General features: G+C 33.4%; 1 protein-coding gene across 2 annotated transcripts; it reads left to right on the plus strand.

Annotated features, from left to right (window-relative positions):
• The first annotated feature begins 1,927 nt into the window (after positions 1 to 1,927).
• LOC129906021 (DNA mismatch repair protein Msh6) lies at positions 1,928 to 12,542 on the plus strand. 2 transcript variants are annotated; one of them, XR_008770702.1, is made up of 5 exons: positions 1,928 to 2,249; positions 2,357 to 3,246; positions 11,633 to 11,761; positions 11,829 to 12,141; positions 12,275 to 12,542. XR_008770702.1 is itself a non-coding variant. In XM_055981645.1 (4 exons), exons 1-4 carry the CDS (start codon positions 2,135 to 2,137, stop codon positions 11,880 to 11,882), a joined length of 1,188 nt encoding a protein of 395 aa, XP_055837620.1. In that variant the 5' UTR covers positions 1,928 to 2,134; the 3' UTR covers positions 11,883 to 12,263. The 2 variants fall into 2 exon arrangements, 1 of the variants encoding a protein (XP_055837620.1); XM_055981645.1 differs by lacking the exon at positions 12,275 to 12,542 and having other exon boundaries at positions 11,829 to 12,263.
• The last annotated feature ends 1,297 nt before the right edge of the window (positions 12,543 to 13,839 follow it).

The following is a 13,839-nucleotide window of genomic DNA, read 5'->3' on the forward strand; positions in this document are numbered from 1 at the left end:
AAGATGAAACGGTGGTAAACCTCTGGGCCCTATTCATAGATAATACATCACATACATTACATACATCATACATTAAAATTTTTTTAATACATTACATACAATTTTTTGTTTCACAGATTTCATTGGAAGTAATGTATAAAATCTATTCTGTTGTAGTTGATGTATTTATTTTGACATTTCGTTTGAATGAATTGTGAGGTTAGGTTTCGTTGAAGTGTAGGAATTTTTTTTACTGACTAACCAAAACGAAAAGTAGCAGAAACTTGCGTGTCATAATATTTAAAAATAAAACAAGAAAAGACAATGAATTATTGTTTTCTTTGCAAAAACACAAAATATAATATGTGGATATTCTTTATGATTAAATTATGAACAAAAAAATAGCATTTCAATACTTTCATTAAGTAAATAAATTTTGTTTACAGCAAAAAGACTTGCTGTATGAAATGTATGAAAAATTCACACAAATTGTATTAAAATGATGTATGATAAATTTCTATGAAACAGTATCATACAACATTGGAATACTTCCAGTCGATTCTCCGTTCATACACTGATGTATGACAGTTCTTCATACAACATTTATATGAAACAGAAATAATACATCAGAACTGTCAATATCATACAATGTATGTAATGTATTATCTATGAAATAGGCCCCAGGTTTACCAAGAGTTTATACCGTTGCATGAATACCCTTTTTATCAAAATCCAATACATTTTCCCATTTCAAATCAAAAAACTCTTCATTCATTTAAATCTATTACATTCTACTATACTAGATTACCCATATAAAATCCACATAATCCACACCACCACTCAACGAACACATCCATTCCAATATATCAAATTGGAATCCAATTCAGTCAAATTTATGACAGATTGTTGGTGCAATTTCAAACAAGAATGGCTGCGTTCACGTACCGATCCAAGGGTATCCGGATACCTTTCTGTTGTTGTAATCCCATATAAAATCTCAGTGATGCGTTCTTTTATTCGACAATGTTAACTATTGTTAACAATAGTTAACTTTCATCGTTCCTAAATGAGAAAAAAGTTACAAAGTGTAACATCGTGACGTCACAACATCGTTCCTAAATCCAGTGTTGAAGTGTCAAATAGTTACATTTTGTTACTTTTTTCAACTCAGCTCCTGGACTTGAGTTTCAATGTTAATCTGTCAAACACAACTAAATTGGGAAGAGAGGGGATGATGTGAGAAGAAAATTTCTTGTTTGTTTCCGTATTTGAAATTATTGAATGCATATTTTTGTTTCAATTTGCTTAGAATTCAATTAAAAAGAATTATTTCAGTACGAAATTAATTTTTTCTTGTTTATTCATTCATAAAATTAATCTCAAAAATTTTTCTTTTGACAGATCAACAGAATGTAACATTTAGTCGTTCCTAAATCAAAGTTGACATTTTGTAACAAAATCTAACAAAAACAAATACAACGATTTTTTTGACATAACAACAATAGTTAACATTGTTCAATAAAAGAACGGACAACAGCTGATCGTAAACATGTGTTGACAAGCAAAAAAATCTAAAGGTATCCTAAAAATTTCTGGATTCTCGTATATCTTATGGGAGATTTGAAGAACAGCTGATTCGTGTTCACAAACGTATCGGATACTAAGGTATCTTGGATAGGGTATCTGTGCGTACGTGAACGCACCCAATAAGTTAAAAATTTATAAAAATCCAATAAACCACTTGAAAAATCAAAAAATTCTCCATTTATACAAATCTTTTACAATCTACTATACTAGATTTACCCATATAAAATCCACACACTATCCACACCACCACTCAACCAACACATCCCCCATTATTCCAATATCCATCAAATTGGAATATCCAATATTCCAATTCCAATTCCAATCCAGTCAAATTTATGACAGATTGATGGTGCAATTTCAAACACAAAAGTCAAACACAAAAATAAACAGACGAGAATAAAAATATAAAATAAAAAAAAAAAATTTTTTCTCTGTTTGCAAAAATTTTTTTTATTTTTTTTTTATAATAAAAAAAAATACAAAATATTCCTTTTTATTTTAGTTAAATATTATTTAGTAAAAAACAAATTTAATAAACAATTTAAAAGAAAAAAAACCCAAATGCACAATGGATTCAAAGGGTGATGATTCCGGCAGTGATACTCTTGATCAATCCTTGCAGAAAAAATGCGTGGTCGCCGACGATGACAGTTCAACATCTAAAAAACAGCCGGATGCAGCAGGTAATTTGTAATATATAAAGAAAATACAAAATTACAAAAGAAACTATTACATTTTTTTACCAAAAAAAAGACAAGAATTTATAAATAAAATTTTTAAATGATAATAGTGAGCGAAAAGAATGCTGCAGACGCCCCAACCACCGAGCCCGGAGGAATCAATATGTCTGACCCCAAAGATTCACCAGCATCACCATCGCCACCACCACCACCAACAACAACACAATTGTTGTCATCATCGCCGACAACAATTATTAACATTTCAGAAAATAACATTCTTCAAGTTGAGTCTGCTGCTGTTGCCGTTGCCACTGCCACTGCCGATGGCGATTTAATTGTTGCTAGAAATAATGACAACACTACGACGAGTAGCAGCAGCAGCAGCAACTCAAATTCGAAAGAAGACTCTCGAGGCTTCGAGTCGAAAGTTAGACAGATTTCAGACGATCTTAAAGACACGACTTTGGCCGATGAGAATAGTTTAGAAAAGGTCGTTGTCGATGGCCAACAACAAAAAGATTCGTTGGTGACACCTTCCTCCGATGAGACTGTTGTTGCTACTGCTGCAACAGCGACAACCTGTGTCGATATAAAAAACGATAGCGATGGTTATGATTCGGATAGGACAATAACCTACGAATCGCCATCGAAAAAATCATCTAGTTCGTCGGATAAAAAGAAATTAAAGAAAATTACGAAAAAAGTTCGATTCAAGTATAATCAACATGGTAAAGTGTGTCCCGATGAAGGTGATGATGAGGACGATGATGATGAAGATACTTTGAATGAAGGAGGTCGGAGTAAAAGTATATTAGATCCTTCGCAATTTCCATTGTCCTTTGAGTCGGCACACGATGAGGATGATGATGTTGTTAATGATGATGGAAGTGGTGTACTACAACTGGTCGCTGGCGATGCCGATTTGGTGGATGATGATGAATTGCCGCCGGAGGAGGGTGGAGTTCAGAGTATTTTGGGAAAAGTTTCGCAAATGGGCAAGGTAATAATATGTTGATTTTATTGATTTTTTTCTTAATTTATTTGGATTTGGATAAATTATAATATAATTGGTGGTGGAAGGAACAGGAACAAAGAAATTTCTTAAAAGGAATTCAATTGGATTATTTAAGATTAAGATTAGGGTGAGAGGTGGGAATAATACACCTTATCACTGCGGCCTCTGATGGGCCTATTGTGATTTCCTCTTTATATCCTGAGTTTAGAAAACTTAGAGCCATTTTCTTCACTACAAGTTGAACTCAACTTGAGGATTTTTATTCTCAACTTGTGATTTTGTTTTTCTTCACTAAAAGTTTACAGTTTCAACTTTCATTTTTCAACTCTCGAGTTGATCAACTTCTGGTTTTCTCAACTTCCAAAATAATAGAAGTTGAGAGAGCAAAATTGAGATTTTTTATGAAATGTCATGTTTTTTCTTTCAATTTTTTGTTTCAAACGTTTTTTTTTATGCTGAATATCGCGATAAAAACAAAAAAAAATATTTTGTTTGCCTGAAAAATGTCACATGAAATGGCTCTTAGGATTTTTTTTAAAGAAAAATTTAAACATTACGTACATATGCACATATCAGAGGGTTTACTTTCACGTTTATTTAAATCGCTCATTGATGCACTTTAAATCAAATTTATGAAAACATATTTTTCCAAGGCAGACAGTTATGATAAGATAAAAAACTATCATTTCAAAATTATTGAGAGGCACACACACAAAGCAAAAAAAAAAAAAAAAACAAAGAAAAATGCATTCTAAACAACGATATAATTTTATTTCTAATTTAAAAACGAATTTGAATTTTTGAACAAAAAATGCACAACTTCATTTTAAATGACATACACGATTGCTTTTCATATTTAAAACTGACAGATTTCTATTAACTGTCACAAATATCCCAGGGATATTTTTCAAACTTGATGTTGGCCAACTTCTGTTTTTAAAACTCGAGAGTTGAGAAAAAAATAGTGAAGAAAACAAATTCTCAACTTGTGTCTCCACTTTCGAGTTGATGTCAACTCTCAAGTTCGGCCTTAGGCCCATTTTCTTCACTATTGCTCAACTTGAAGCAAACTTGAGAGTTGGTGAACTTGAGAGTTGACTTCAACTAGAGAGTTCAAACACAAGTTGAACATTTGTTTTCTTCACTTTTTTTTCTCAACTCTCGAGTTTAGAAAACTGGAAGTTGATCAACTCTCAAGTTTAAAATCGAAAGTTGAAAACGTCAACTTGGAGTGAATAAAACCGAATTCGGAAGTTGAGGATAAAAATCCTAAAGTAATGTTCAACTCCGAGTGCAAAAAATGGACCTTAGTATGTATGTTTTTGGGTGAACTAGCGGCGATGTTTTCCGCTTCGAGATAATACCCTCCGAGGTGACGTCGACGTGTATTGATCAAGCAATTACAGTGACACAGTATGTGTTCGGCTGTTTCTTCGTCTTCGTTGCACATTCTTGTGTAATGCTTATGGTCTTGAGGTGTTTTTTTACTGAGCAGTGTCCAGTAAGAAAGCCTGTGGTTATGTGAATCTGACTCCTGGTGAGTGTGAGGAGTTGTTTCGTTCTGGCTTGGGAGATGTTTGGTATACATTTCTTGGGTTGTCTGTTACCTTCCGCTTGCGTCCAGTAATTATAAGCCATATCTCTTAGCCATTTATTTATGTAATACTTTGCAGTACTTGTTGGTATGCCACAGAATGGTCTTGGCATCATAAATGCAGATGCGGAACCTTTTCTGGCTAGTGTGTCTGCTATTTCATTTCCTACGTGACCGCTTTGACCAGGTATCCAAATGAGTTGTACTCTGTTTGTACTGGCAAGTTGGTGTAATAGTTGTGACTTCATTGTTTCTAAGAGCTAGGAGTGCGGCCTTGCTGTCAGAGAGAATATACATTTTTTTGTTTATCACAGCTCTGTTTAAGTTTTCTCTGAGGCAGAGTTCAGTTGCGAATATCTCTGCTTGAAATACGAAATTAAACTTGACCATGCTCTGGTGTAGTAGGGTTTGAATCTTAATTAGTTTGTGATCATGTTGGCTATTCTTTTGGAATTTTGGGAAGAAAAGTGTCATGTTCAGTTTCGTTACACCATTTTGATGGGCGTTTTATTTGTCTTGGAAGGGCTAATAACAAAGCCCATGGGAAGTTCATAAGGCATTGGGTATAGGTTTGTTTTGGCAAAGTTTAGCCAAGTAACCAACTCCATGTCAGTAAATAAAAATAATCCTTTTATGATGTCTTTTGCAGATGTTTAGTCCCGATTGTACAGTTGAGGGGTTGATTTGGGTTGAAGTGGAATTGGGGTCTGATTGATTGATATTTGTGTTATAAGATGCACTACGACCTATAAAATCTATTATACCCCCTTTTAAGCAATCTGAGCTAGTTCCTCATATTATAGCTCCTCCTCTAACCTAATTCCTTTCATGATATTGAGTATTTGTGGTATTTTTATAGAGTGTAGTTTATCCTCTTCGACCTGGTAGAGACCCATGTGTTTAAATCTTTGGTGTATTAGTGCATTGCAACTACCCAGAATGCTATCTGGTGTATCTTCTTTTTCGCTACAGAATCTACATGTTGCACTATTTACTGGGTGCCTTCTCAATATTTAGGTGCCTTGTTAATTTACAGTGGCCCGCGAGGAGACCAGTGATTATAATCTGATATTGTTCCTACTTAGTTAAAGTTCCCGAGAAGCGTTTTGGCTTCTCTCAGTTTCGGTAGTTCTGCCCAGTTTCTTTTTCTCCTGGTCTCCTCGTTTAATAACATTTTCTCCTATTCCGCAATACGGTTCAGGTCCCATTAAAGGCAAATTTGCTCCCGTTTTTGCTAAAGAGTCCGCCTCCTCGTTCCCCTGGACACCAACGTACCCAGGTACGCAGTGCAGTGGAGAGTGACTTTGTTTATTTTGACAAGTTCTTTAGGTTTTGCGATACACTTCAATACTAGCTTGGAGTTGAATTCGTAGGACCTAAGTGCTTTTAGATCAGCTTGACTATCAGAAATAATGACAATGGTTTTGTTTCAGTGATTTAATTCGAGGTTTATTTCTGCACATTTTACAATGGCATTTACCTCAGCTTAAAATATACTAGGGGATTGATCCATTGGTATGGAGAGTTTGGTACTAGGCCCAAAGACGTTAGATAATGCGATGACTGATGAAACACATTACCCAGCTCGCTTTTACCAAGACCTGAAGAGAGTTGGTGTTTAGTCACATTCAAAAATTGACTCTGTATAAGAGTAGAAACCAATCTTTTGGTGTCTATTAGGATTATATCAAAGGTTTCCATGGATTTAAAATACCAAGTTGAGGATGTCATTACTTTATAGTCACCCTTTTTGGATAGAAAGTTGGGTTGGTTAGTGGTGTTTAGAACAAGTTTATTTGCTTATTGCATAAGATACTGGTCCAGTGCCTTAATTTAAAATTTCCTTAGGCTCGTTTGCCTCGGAAAAGCTTCGAAGTTTAGTTGGTTTTAAAATGTTACTTTTGAAACAGGAAGTCCTACATAGATATCTTGGAGATGGTATACCAAATACCACACAGGAAAACTGTATATGATGATAAATCCAAGTAACTAAGTACATATATGTTAAATGTTTCTTTGGCTGTGTTAGTCATGTTCGTCTAATAGGTATTATACAAACTGAGAATCCTTGAGTGTAGAATTTGAACAAATAGCTTATGGCGTTTTTAATTGGCAATCTGGAAGCAAAAAAAAGCAATCTGAATGCGTTCAATTGGGCAAAACTGACAGTTCTGATTCTGAAAAAAAGAGAATTTCTCTTCTGGTTTTAAAAACAGAATCAGAAGCAGAATCACTCACACATTCATAGATTTTAATGTCAGCAGTACAAAATGTTTGCAGCACAAATACAAATGAAATTTGGCGCGAATACACATATATGTGAAACACGTTAAACTCAAACAATACATTCACACCAAACTTCAGATTCTTAGGAATAAAAAAAACTGTTCAATTGGGATTCCGAATCGAAGAACAATTCCGGATTGCCAATTAAAAACGCCATTATAGTGACTCTTCACTTCACTATTGGCTTTATTGTGGCTAAATCCTTATGAATGAATGCGTAGGCTATTGAGGAACACATGTTCCAGCTCCGATTTGCCGTTTCGAATTCACCATTTGAATTTGTATAGCAACAAAATTGTAATAAAGTAACCCTTGCTGCGTGATAAACAAGCGTCACCAAAAAATAAGTTCCGCCATTCAGATGGCACAGATTAATTTCACGCTATCAGACTGTAGAAAAATCCTTGAGTGACTCCAACTTAAACAGATTTAACTGTATACTTTCATTTTTTTGAGTTAAACGAAAAATTAGATCGAAGAAATATATCAAGTAAACGTCATAATTGGAAAACCTGTTCGGGGTTATAAATTCACAAGTGGAAGCGGTGATGCGATGCGTAGTGCGTCGACCTCCCAATCGCTAGGTCGTGAGTTCAAGCCTCGCTTGGGCAATTTTCAAAATAAATTGAACATAAGCGGCTTAGCACCACTGAAAGGAGTCTCATGATCGGGTTGGTCCCCGTGATATAGCTATAACTCCAGCCTATGAACTTGGTGGTAAAACACACAAGTTGTTGTTGTTCTTTCAATACTTTCAAAATATTATTTTTGTTAATGTAAATAAGTTCAAGTATTCAAAGTTTTTTTTCTTTTACTTTTCGCTGCGACATGTCACACATGCGACAGCCCATCGAAGAGCAACGTTGCGATGTGAATTAAGTGACTTTATCAAGTTTTTTCATTTAAGTTTCAAATTCGTAATAGTAAAAATGAGTATGAAAAGTTGTGGTTATTACAAAACAAATAGCAAAGTTATTTAATAGATGTGATGTTCGGCCAGAAAATTTATTCTATCAGACAGATACATATTTCACACACTAAAGAAAACGAAGAAGTACTTTACAAATGTGGTACTGCTAAAGAAGACTATCTGCTTTAGTCGATGAGTATTTATTTTGTCTATCGTTTTTAAACTTGAGAAGAAGAAGAAGAAAACATAAACAAATTTTGTTTTTGTTTATGCGAAACACATAATTTTGGACTAAAGATCATAACAAATCAATAAAAATGAATTTATTTCAAACAGCCAAAAAAAAAAAAAACAAAATTGTATTTGTTTTCTTATTCTTAATAATCACGGACAATGTTGTTTTAGGTGTCTGAATTTAATCAAATTGGACTCAAATTATATATTTTACAGTGAGTTTTCGCTGCAAAATACATATATATGTGTTGATAATTATCAACTGGAAATTTTGCGAAAGAAGGGTACATCAGCTTCTAAAGCATGAAATACACGGTACATTTTTCGTACGCGATTTGAGTTGTACCGATATCGTTAACAATATCGAAAGAAAGCATATACACCATGCGATTCACTTACGATTTCATTATCTGCCAAATAAATTTTCTCATTTTTATCCATTATTTGGATGTTTTTAATTAAAAAAATTGAATATAATCTAAAAACTGAATCATAGGTGAATTAAAAGCCCACACACGGTACAACCCTCATCTAATCAATCGCATACTACCTCTTGTTTTCCATCATCAGCATTCGACCGTGCGATATGGGTACAGCGGTTACATTGGTGCACACACACGATACAATCGGTACGATAATCGGTACTAGGGATGTTGCGGATGTGGATTTTTTCATATCCGCGGATGCAGATGTGGATGCGGATTTTTGAAAGTTAACATCTGCAGATGCGGATGCGAATGTTTAAGATATTTTATACAAAATTAATATAAATAATTTAAAATAATGATACAGTTATAAATTACATTTTTTTTTATTTGTATTTAATGAGAGAAATTAAAAATAGGTGCTTAGTAAAAAGTAAAACCACCACCTTCTCTGCATCAAGTCGGTTACACAGAGGTTGGTTAATCAAGCCCCACTACTAAATAATTGTTCCTTAGGAAGACTGGCTTATGGAGTGGGTAGAAATTGTCGTTAAGTTCTTTACTGGCACTTTTTTTTGTCCGGAAAGAAAGATCTTTATTAATAGCCTGTTTTCACCACAAATTTTATAATTTCGCAAATTAGGTCAGTTCGTATTCTAAAAATTTCCTATACAATTTGAAATTCGACTTAAGGCTCTAGTGAAAACGGACTATATTTAAGACTTTTGCATTTTTTCTGTGCTTTGCCTAAAAAAATCAGTAACAGACGTATAATTACTCGGTGTGACTCCCACTAGTACGCGCCATTCGCTGGCTCCACCCAACTTCTTTCTTGTCGCATCTTCTTTGCATCCGCATCCGCATGAAAATCAGCATTTATTATTGCGGATGCGAAGGCGGATGCGGATGTCCCAAATCATGCGGAAATTCCGCATTTGCGGATGCGAATATTTGCAACATCCCTAATCGGTACTATAACGGCCATTTTTTTCACTCGGAGTTGAACATAACTTGAGAATTTTAATCCTCAACTTCCAAATTCGGTTTTATTCACTCCAAGTTGACGTTTTTAACTGTCGATTTTAAACTCGAGAGTTGATCAACTTCCAGTTTTCTCAACTTGCCTAGAAGTTTGCCGACCAAACTTTAGAGTTTGCTTCAGATTTTTTTTTTAATTTTTCTGTCAAAATTTTGTTGGCAATTATTGTGTCAACAAATTAATATTCCAAAGCAGACAAAAATCGAAAAATTAAACACAAAAAAGAATACAAATATGCTATGGATATGATGGATTCAAATTTTAATTGACAGTTTTTGTTTCATATTTCATAAATATCCAAGGGATATTTTTCAAACTTGAAGTTGACCAACTTTAGATCTTCAACTGGAGAGTTGAGAAAATAATTAATGAATAAAAAGAAATTAAAACTTGCGTTTGAACTCTCGAGTTAAAGTCAACTCTCAAGGTGGCAAACTCGAGAGTTTGCTTCAAGTTGAGCAATAGTGAAAAAAATGGCCCTAATTGTACCGTGTATTCCATGCTTAACTTCAAATCTTTTAGGCGTCGAAATTTGTCTCCTAAAAAGAATTTTAGAATGCTAGTGATGTCGTCATATCAAAGTTACGAGTACAATCGACTCCCTCTAAGTCGAATTTCCCTCTAACTCGAACTTTTTCACCATTTTTAATAAAAAAAAATTGAAGAAAAAAGAATATATTATCTGTGTTTTATTATTCCTGTGATCCAAATCAGATCATTGTTTTTAATTGCTGCAGGATCTCGCTTTGTTATTGTAACGCTAACAATGTTCTGATCTGGATCACGGGAATAATAAAACACAGCTATTATTCCATCTAACTAGAACCCATTTGTGTGTCCCATGAAAATTCGACTTATATGGAGTCGACTGTATTTGTTCTGGTGCAAATGATTGCAGCTTCAGGTTATCATTCAGGTTCATTGTCTATTGCGGCTCGGTGGTAAACTGTTGATCCTCATCACCAATTTTTAGCTATTTAAAATTATCTCCAAATATTTAACCAACTTTTACCAACCTCAACCCCTGTTGTGTGTTTTGAAATTGTGTATGAAAAACTTTTTCGGTTTCCATCAACAAGCATTTATGCATCTTCTCGACTTCACGCTGTTCTTTTCTTTACTATTATGGGACCATAGCGATCAGGAAAATGCTTAAACTCGAGAATTTGTGAAATTTCAAGCACATATCCCACAGTAATCGATAAGAAACCATTGAGATTTGGTTTTCCAAAATATGGTTTTCCAAAAATTTTGAATTCAACAATAGTTTATTGTTAAATATGAATTTTTGTATGTTACCAATAAATAAAGAAATGCATTTTCAACGAAGAATAGCTGTTCAGTTGGAAGTATTCTATGCAAAACATATTCTTTCAGTGATTTTCTATCGCATGAAATACATTTAATTTTCGATTTAAAATATTTTCCTGATCCGTTTGCCTGAGTGCTAAAACCGGCCTCTATATTAACAATTTTTTAGGTTTTTTTTTTTTTTTTTGAAAAACGATTATCTCGTCTGGTCCAATCACTTTTCCTTTTTTTTATCACTACTGTGAAATCAAGAACTTCTTCCAAATGTGTTCTTTTTCCGAACTCTCTGCATTATGTTCTTCTTCTTTTCTTCTACTTTTCTCTTGTAACGTTTGTAATCCACTTTAAGGTCTCTTGTTCATGTATAATTAGAGAGGTGTCCAACCTTTGAAATCCATTTTGTCAGCCTTAATAAGACTGCAAGTAGCTTTCGCTTAAGGCTCACTGAATTCTTTTGAACTTTATTTTTATTAGTTTCGATATGAATGAATTATGTAATTGTCTAATAAAATGGAAATGTAATCTCTCACAACAATATTTGAAATATGTGTAATTAACTTATTTTCCTACAGATTGAATATCTCTTCCGATGGGTTGATAAGCCCGGCGTTCAGTGGGAAAACGAGGAAGTGCTCAAAGAAATTTGTCCAAATTTAATCAAACTATACGAAGAGCAACGTGCTAAAGAGCGTGAACAAGATGTAAGTCTATCGAAAACCTAAGATATCAAATTCATACAGTTTTTCTACTTTTTTTTTCTTATTACAGATGCATTTTGCAGTTCGTCGTAAAAAAACTCGTCAGGGTCTTAGGAATGTTTAAATATTTATAAATATATTTTTTTTTTTTTTCAAAAATCAACTAAAAATAACCTATTTTTGTTTATAAAACAATTCCGGATAATTCCAAGAGCTACTAAACATAACTCCGGTTCTCTTTCTAAACAAAAAAAAATAAATAAATAAAAATAATAAATTTGCAGCAGCGCTATAAAAGCAACAAAAACAATTTAAAGGAAACAAACTAGTTATGCAAAAACAAGAAATTAAGAAATAACAATTATAAGCGAAATGTGAACGAAGTGAGGGAAAAAAAGCTTGTGTTATCGGTAGACTAAGTTTGTTTAGTACTTTAAGAATATTTCTAAACAAATATAGTTTTTAATAAAACAAAAACAAAAAAATAAACATTGATCAAATTTTACCCTTTTTCAGCTCAGTTTAATTGCCTTACTTTTTTTAAGAAAAGGGCAACATTGGACATTTTTATACGGACTTAATATCCATAGAGACTGAATGAAGAAGATGAAAACAAGTTCAGCTTCTACAAGCTCCACGCTAAAACATATGAGCAATGTCCATATAACGAAATTAAAATGAGCGATTGGGAGATTTCAGGGTCAATATTGTAAAGGACATCACTTCCGGAAACGAACTAAATTTCTACCGCAAATGAAAACATCAACAAGAGAATTTTCAGAAGGTAATACCGTACTCCATACTGAAACAATGCTCAACATTTGGGTAAAGCATTTAATTTTTGTCAAACATTGCATATTTATGTAAGTTGAGCTGAATATTATACGAAATTTACGTAATGAGAAGGTGTCTCACGATAAGTCAACTGATGATTCCAAGTGAGCTATACCGGGACGAAACTCCAAATTTTTGTAAGAACTATATTTTTATAAAGATCCAACATTCCACCAAAGATCAACCTGGATGATAATCTAAACGTAACCAAAAATGAGTTGAAGATAGCAAACAAGAAGTTTAAATCTAAAAAACCTGCCGGATGAATTAAACTCAGTACCATCTTGCCGATTTTCGAAAAAAATTAATTTGAATAAAAAAATAATAGAAATATAAATTAAAAAATTCAAGAAAAAACATCCGATAATATGTTTTGAAGCAAAAACAAAACAAATTTAATTTCGTTCAAGATTTCGTTAACGAAATTTTATGTGGAAAATTTCGTTTCGCATCAGCAGCGTACTAGGCTTAAGTCGTTAAAAGAATTTGAATTCTTGTATTTTTAAACGAACAATTAGCTTTTTATTCTCTATCATGTCGTTAAAAAAAAAAAAACAAATCTAGACCAATTTTCGAATAAACAAATCAGTCCCTAAATTGCATGCTTGCACCAAACGAAACCCCTTTAATCTGAATCTTTCGATTCACATAAATCGAATAGCAGAATAGTGTTGTATTTACCAAAAAAATAATTTAAATCTTAAAGCCTTTTGCTCCAAAAAGTGGAAAACCGATTTCGTGATGGGTTTTTCAGCCAGAAAAATGATGCGGAAAAGCAAAACGTAGCTAATACCGTTAAGGCTTCATAGGTTTATATACTTTTATAAAGCTTCTTTAAAAATAATTTTAACCAATAAATCCTGGTACGCAGATCTAGCTAAATTTTAGCCGAGATAAAATTTCCATACAAGTTATCGATAATTTGTATGGGATACGTTTTAGTTCGGCTAAAAATTTTCGATAATTTATATGGGAGCTAAAATTTATCTCGAACTTGTATGGGAATTTTATCTCGACTAAAATTTAGTTCGAACAGCGTACCAGGCTTTAAGCCTGGTACGCAGCTCGCGCTAAATTTTAGCTCCCATACAAATTATCGAAAATTTGTATCTGAGCTAAAATGGATCCCATACAAATTATCGATAACTTGTATGGGAATTTTATCTCAGCTAAAATTTAGTGCGAGCAGCGTACCAGGCTTTAACAAATTATAAAGTCTAATGCCAACTTTTTAAGACTCATTTTTT

Source organism: Episyrphus balteatus, chromosome 1, assembly GCF_945859705.1.
Source record: "Episyrphus balteatus chromosome 1, idEpiBalt1.1, whole genome shotgun sequence".
Lineage (NCBI taxonomy): Eukaryota > Metazoa > Arthropoda > Insecta > Diptera > Syrphidae > Episyrphus > Episyrphus balteatus.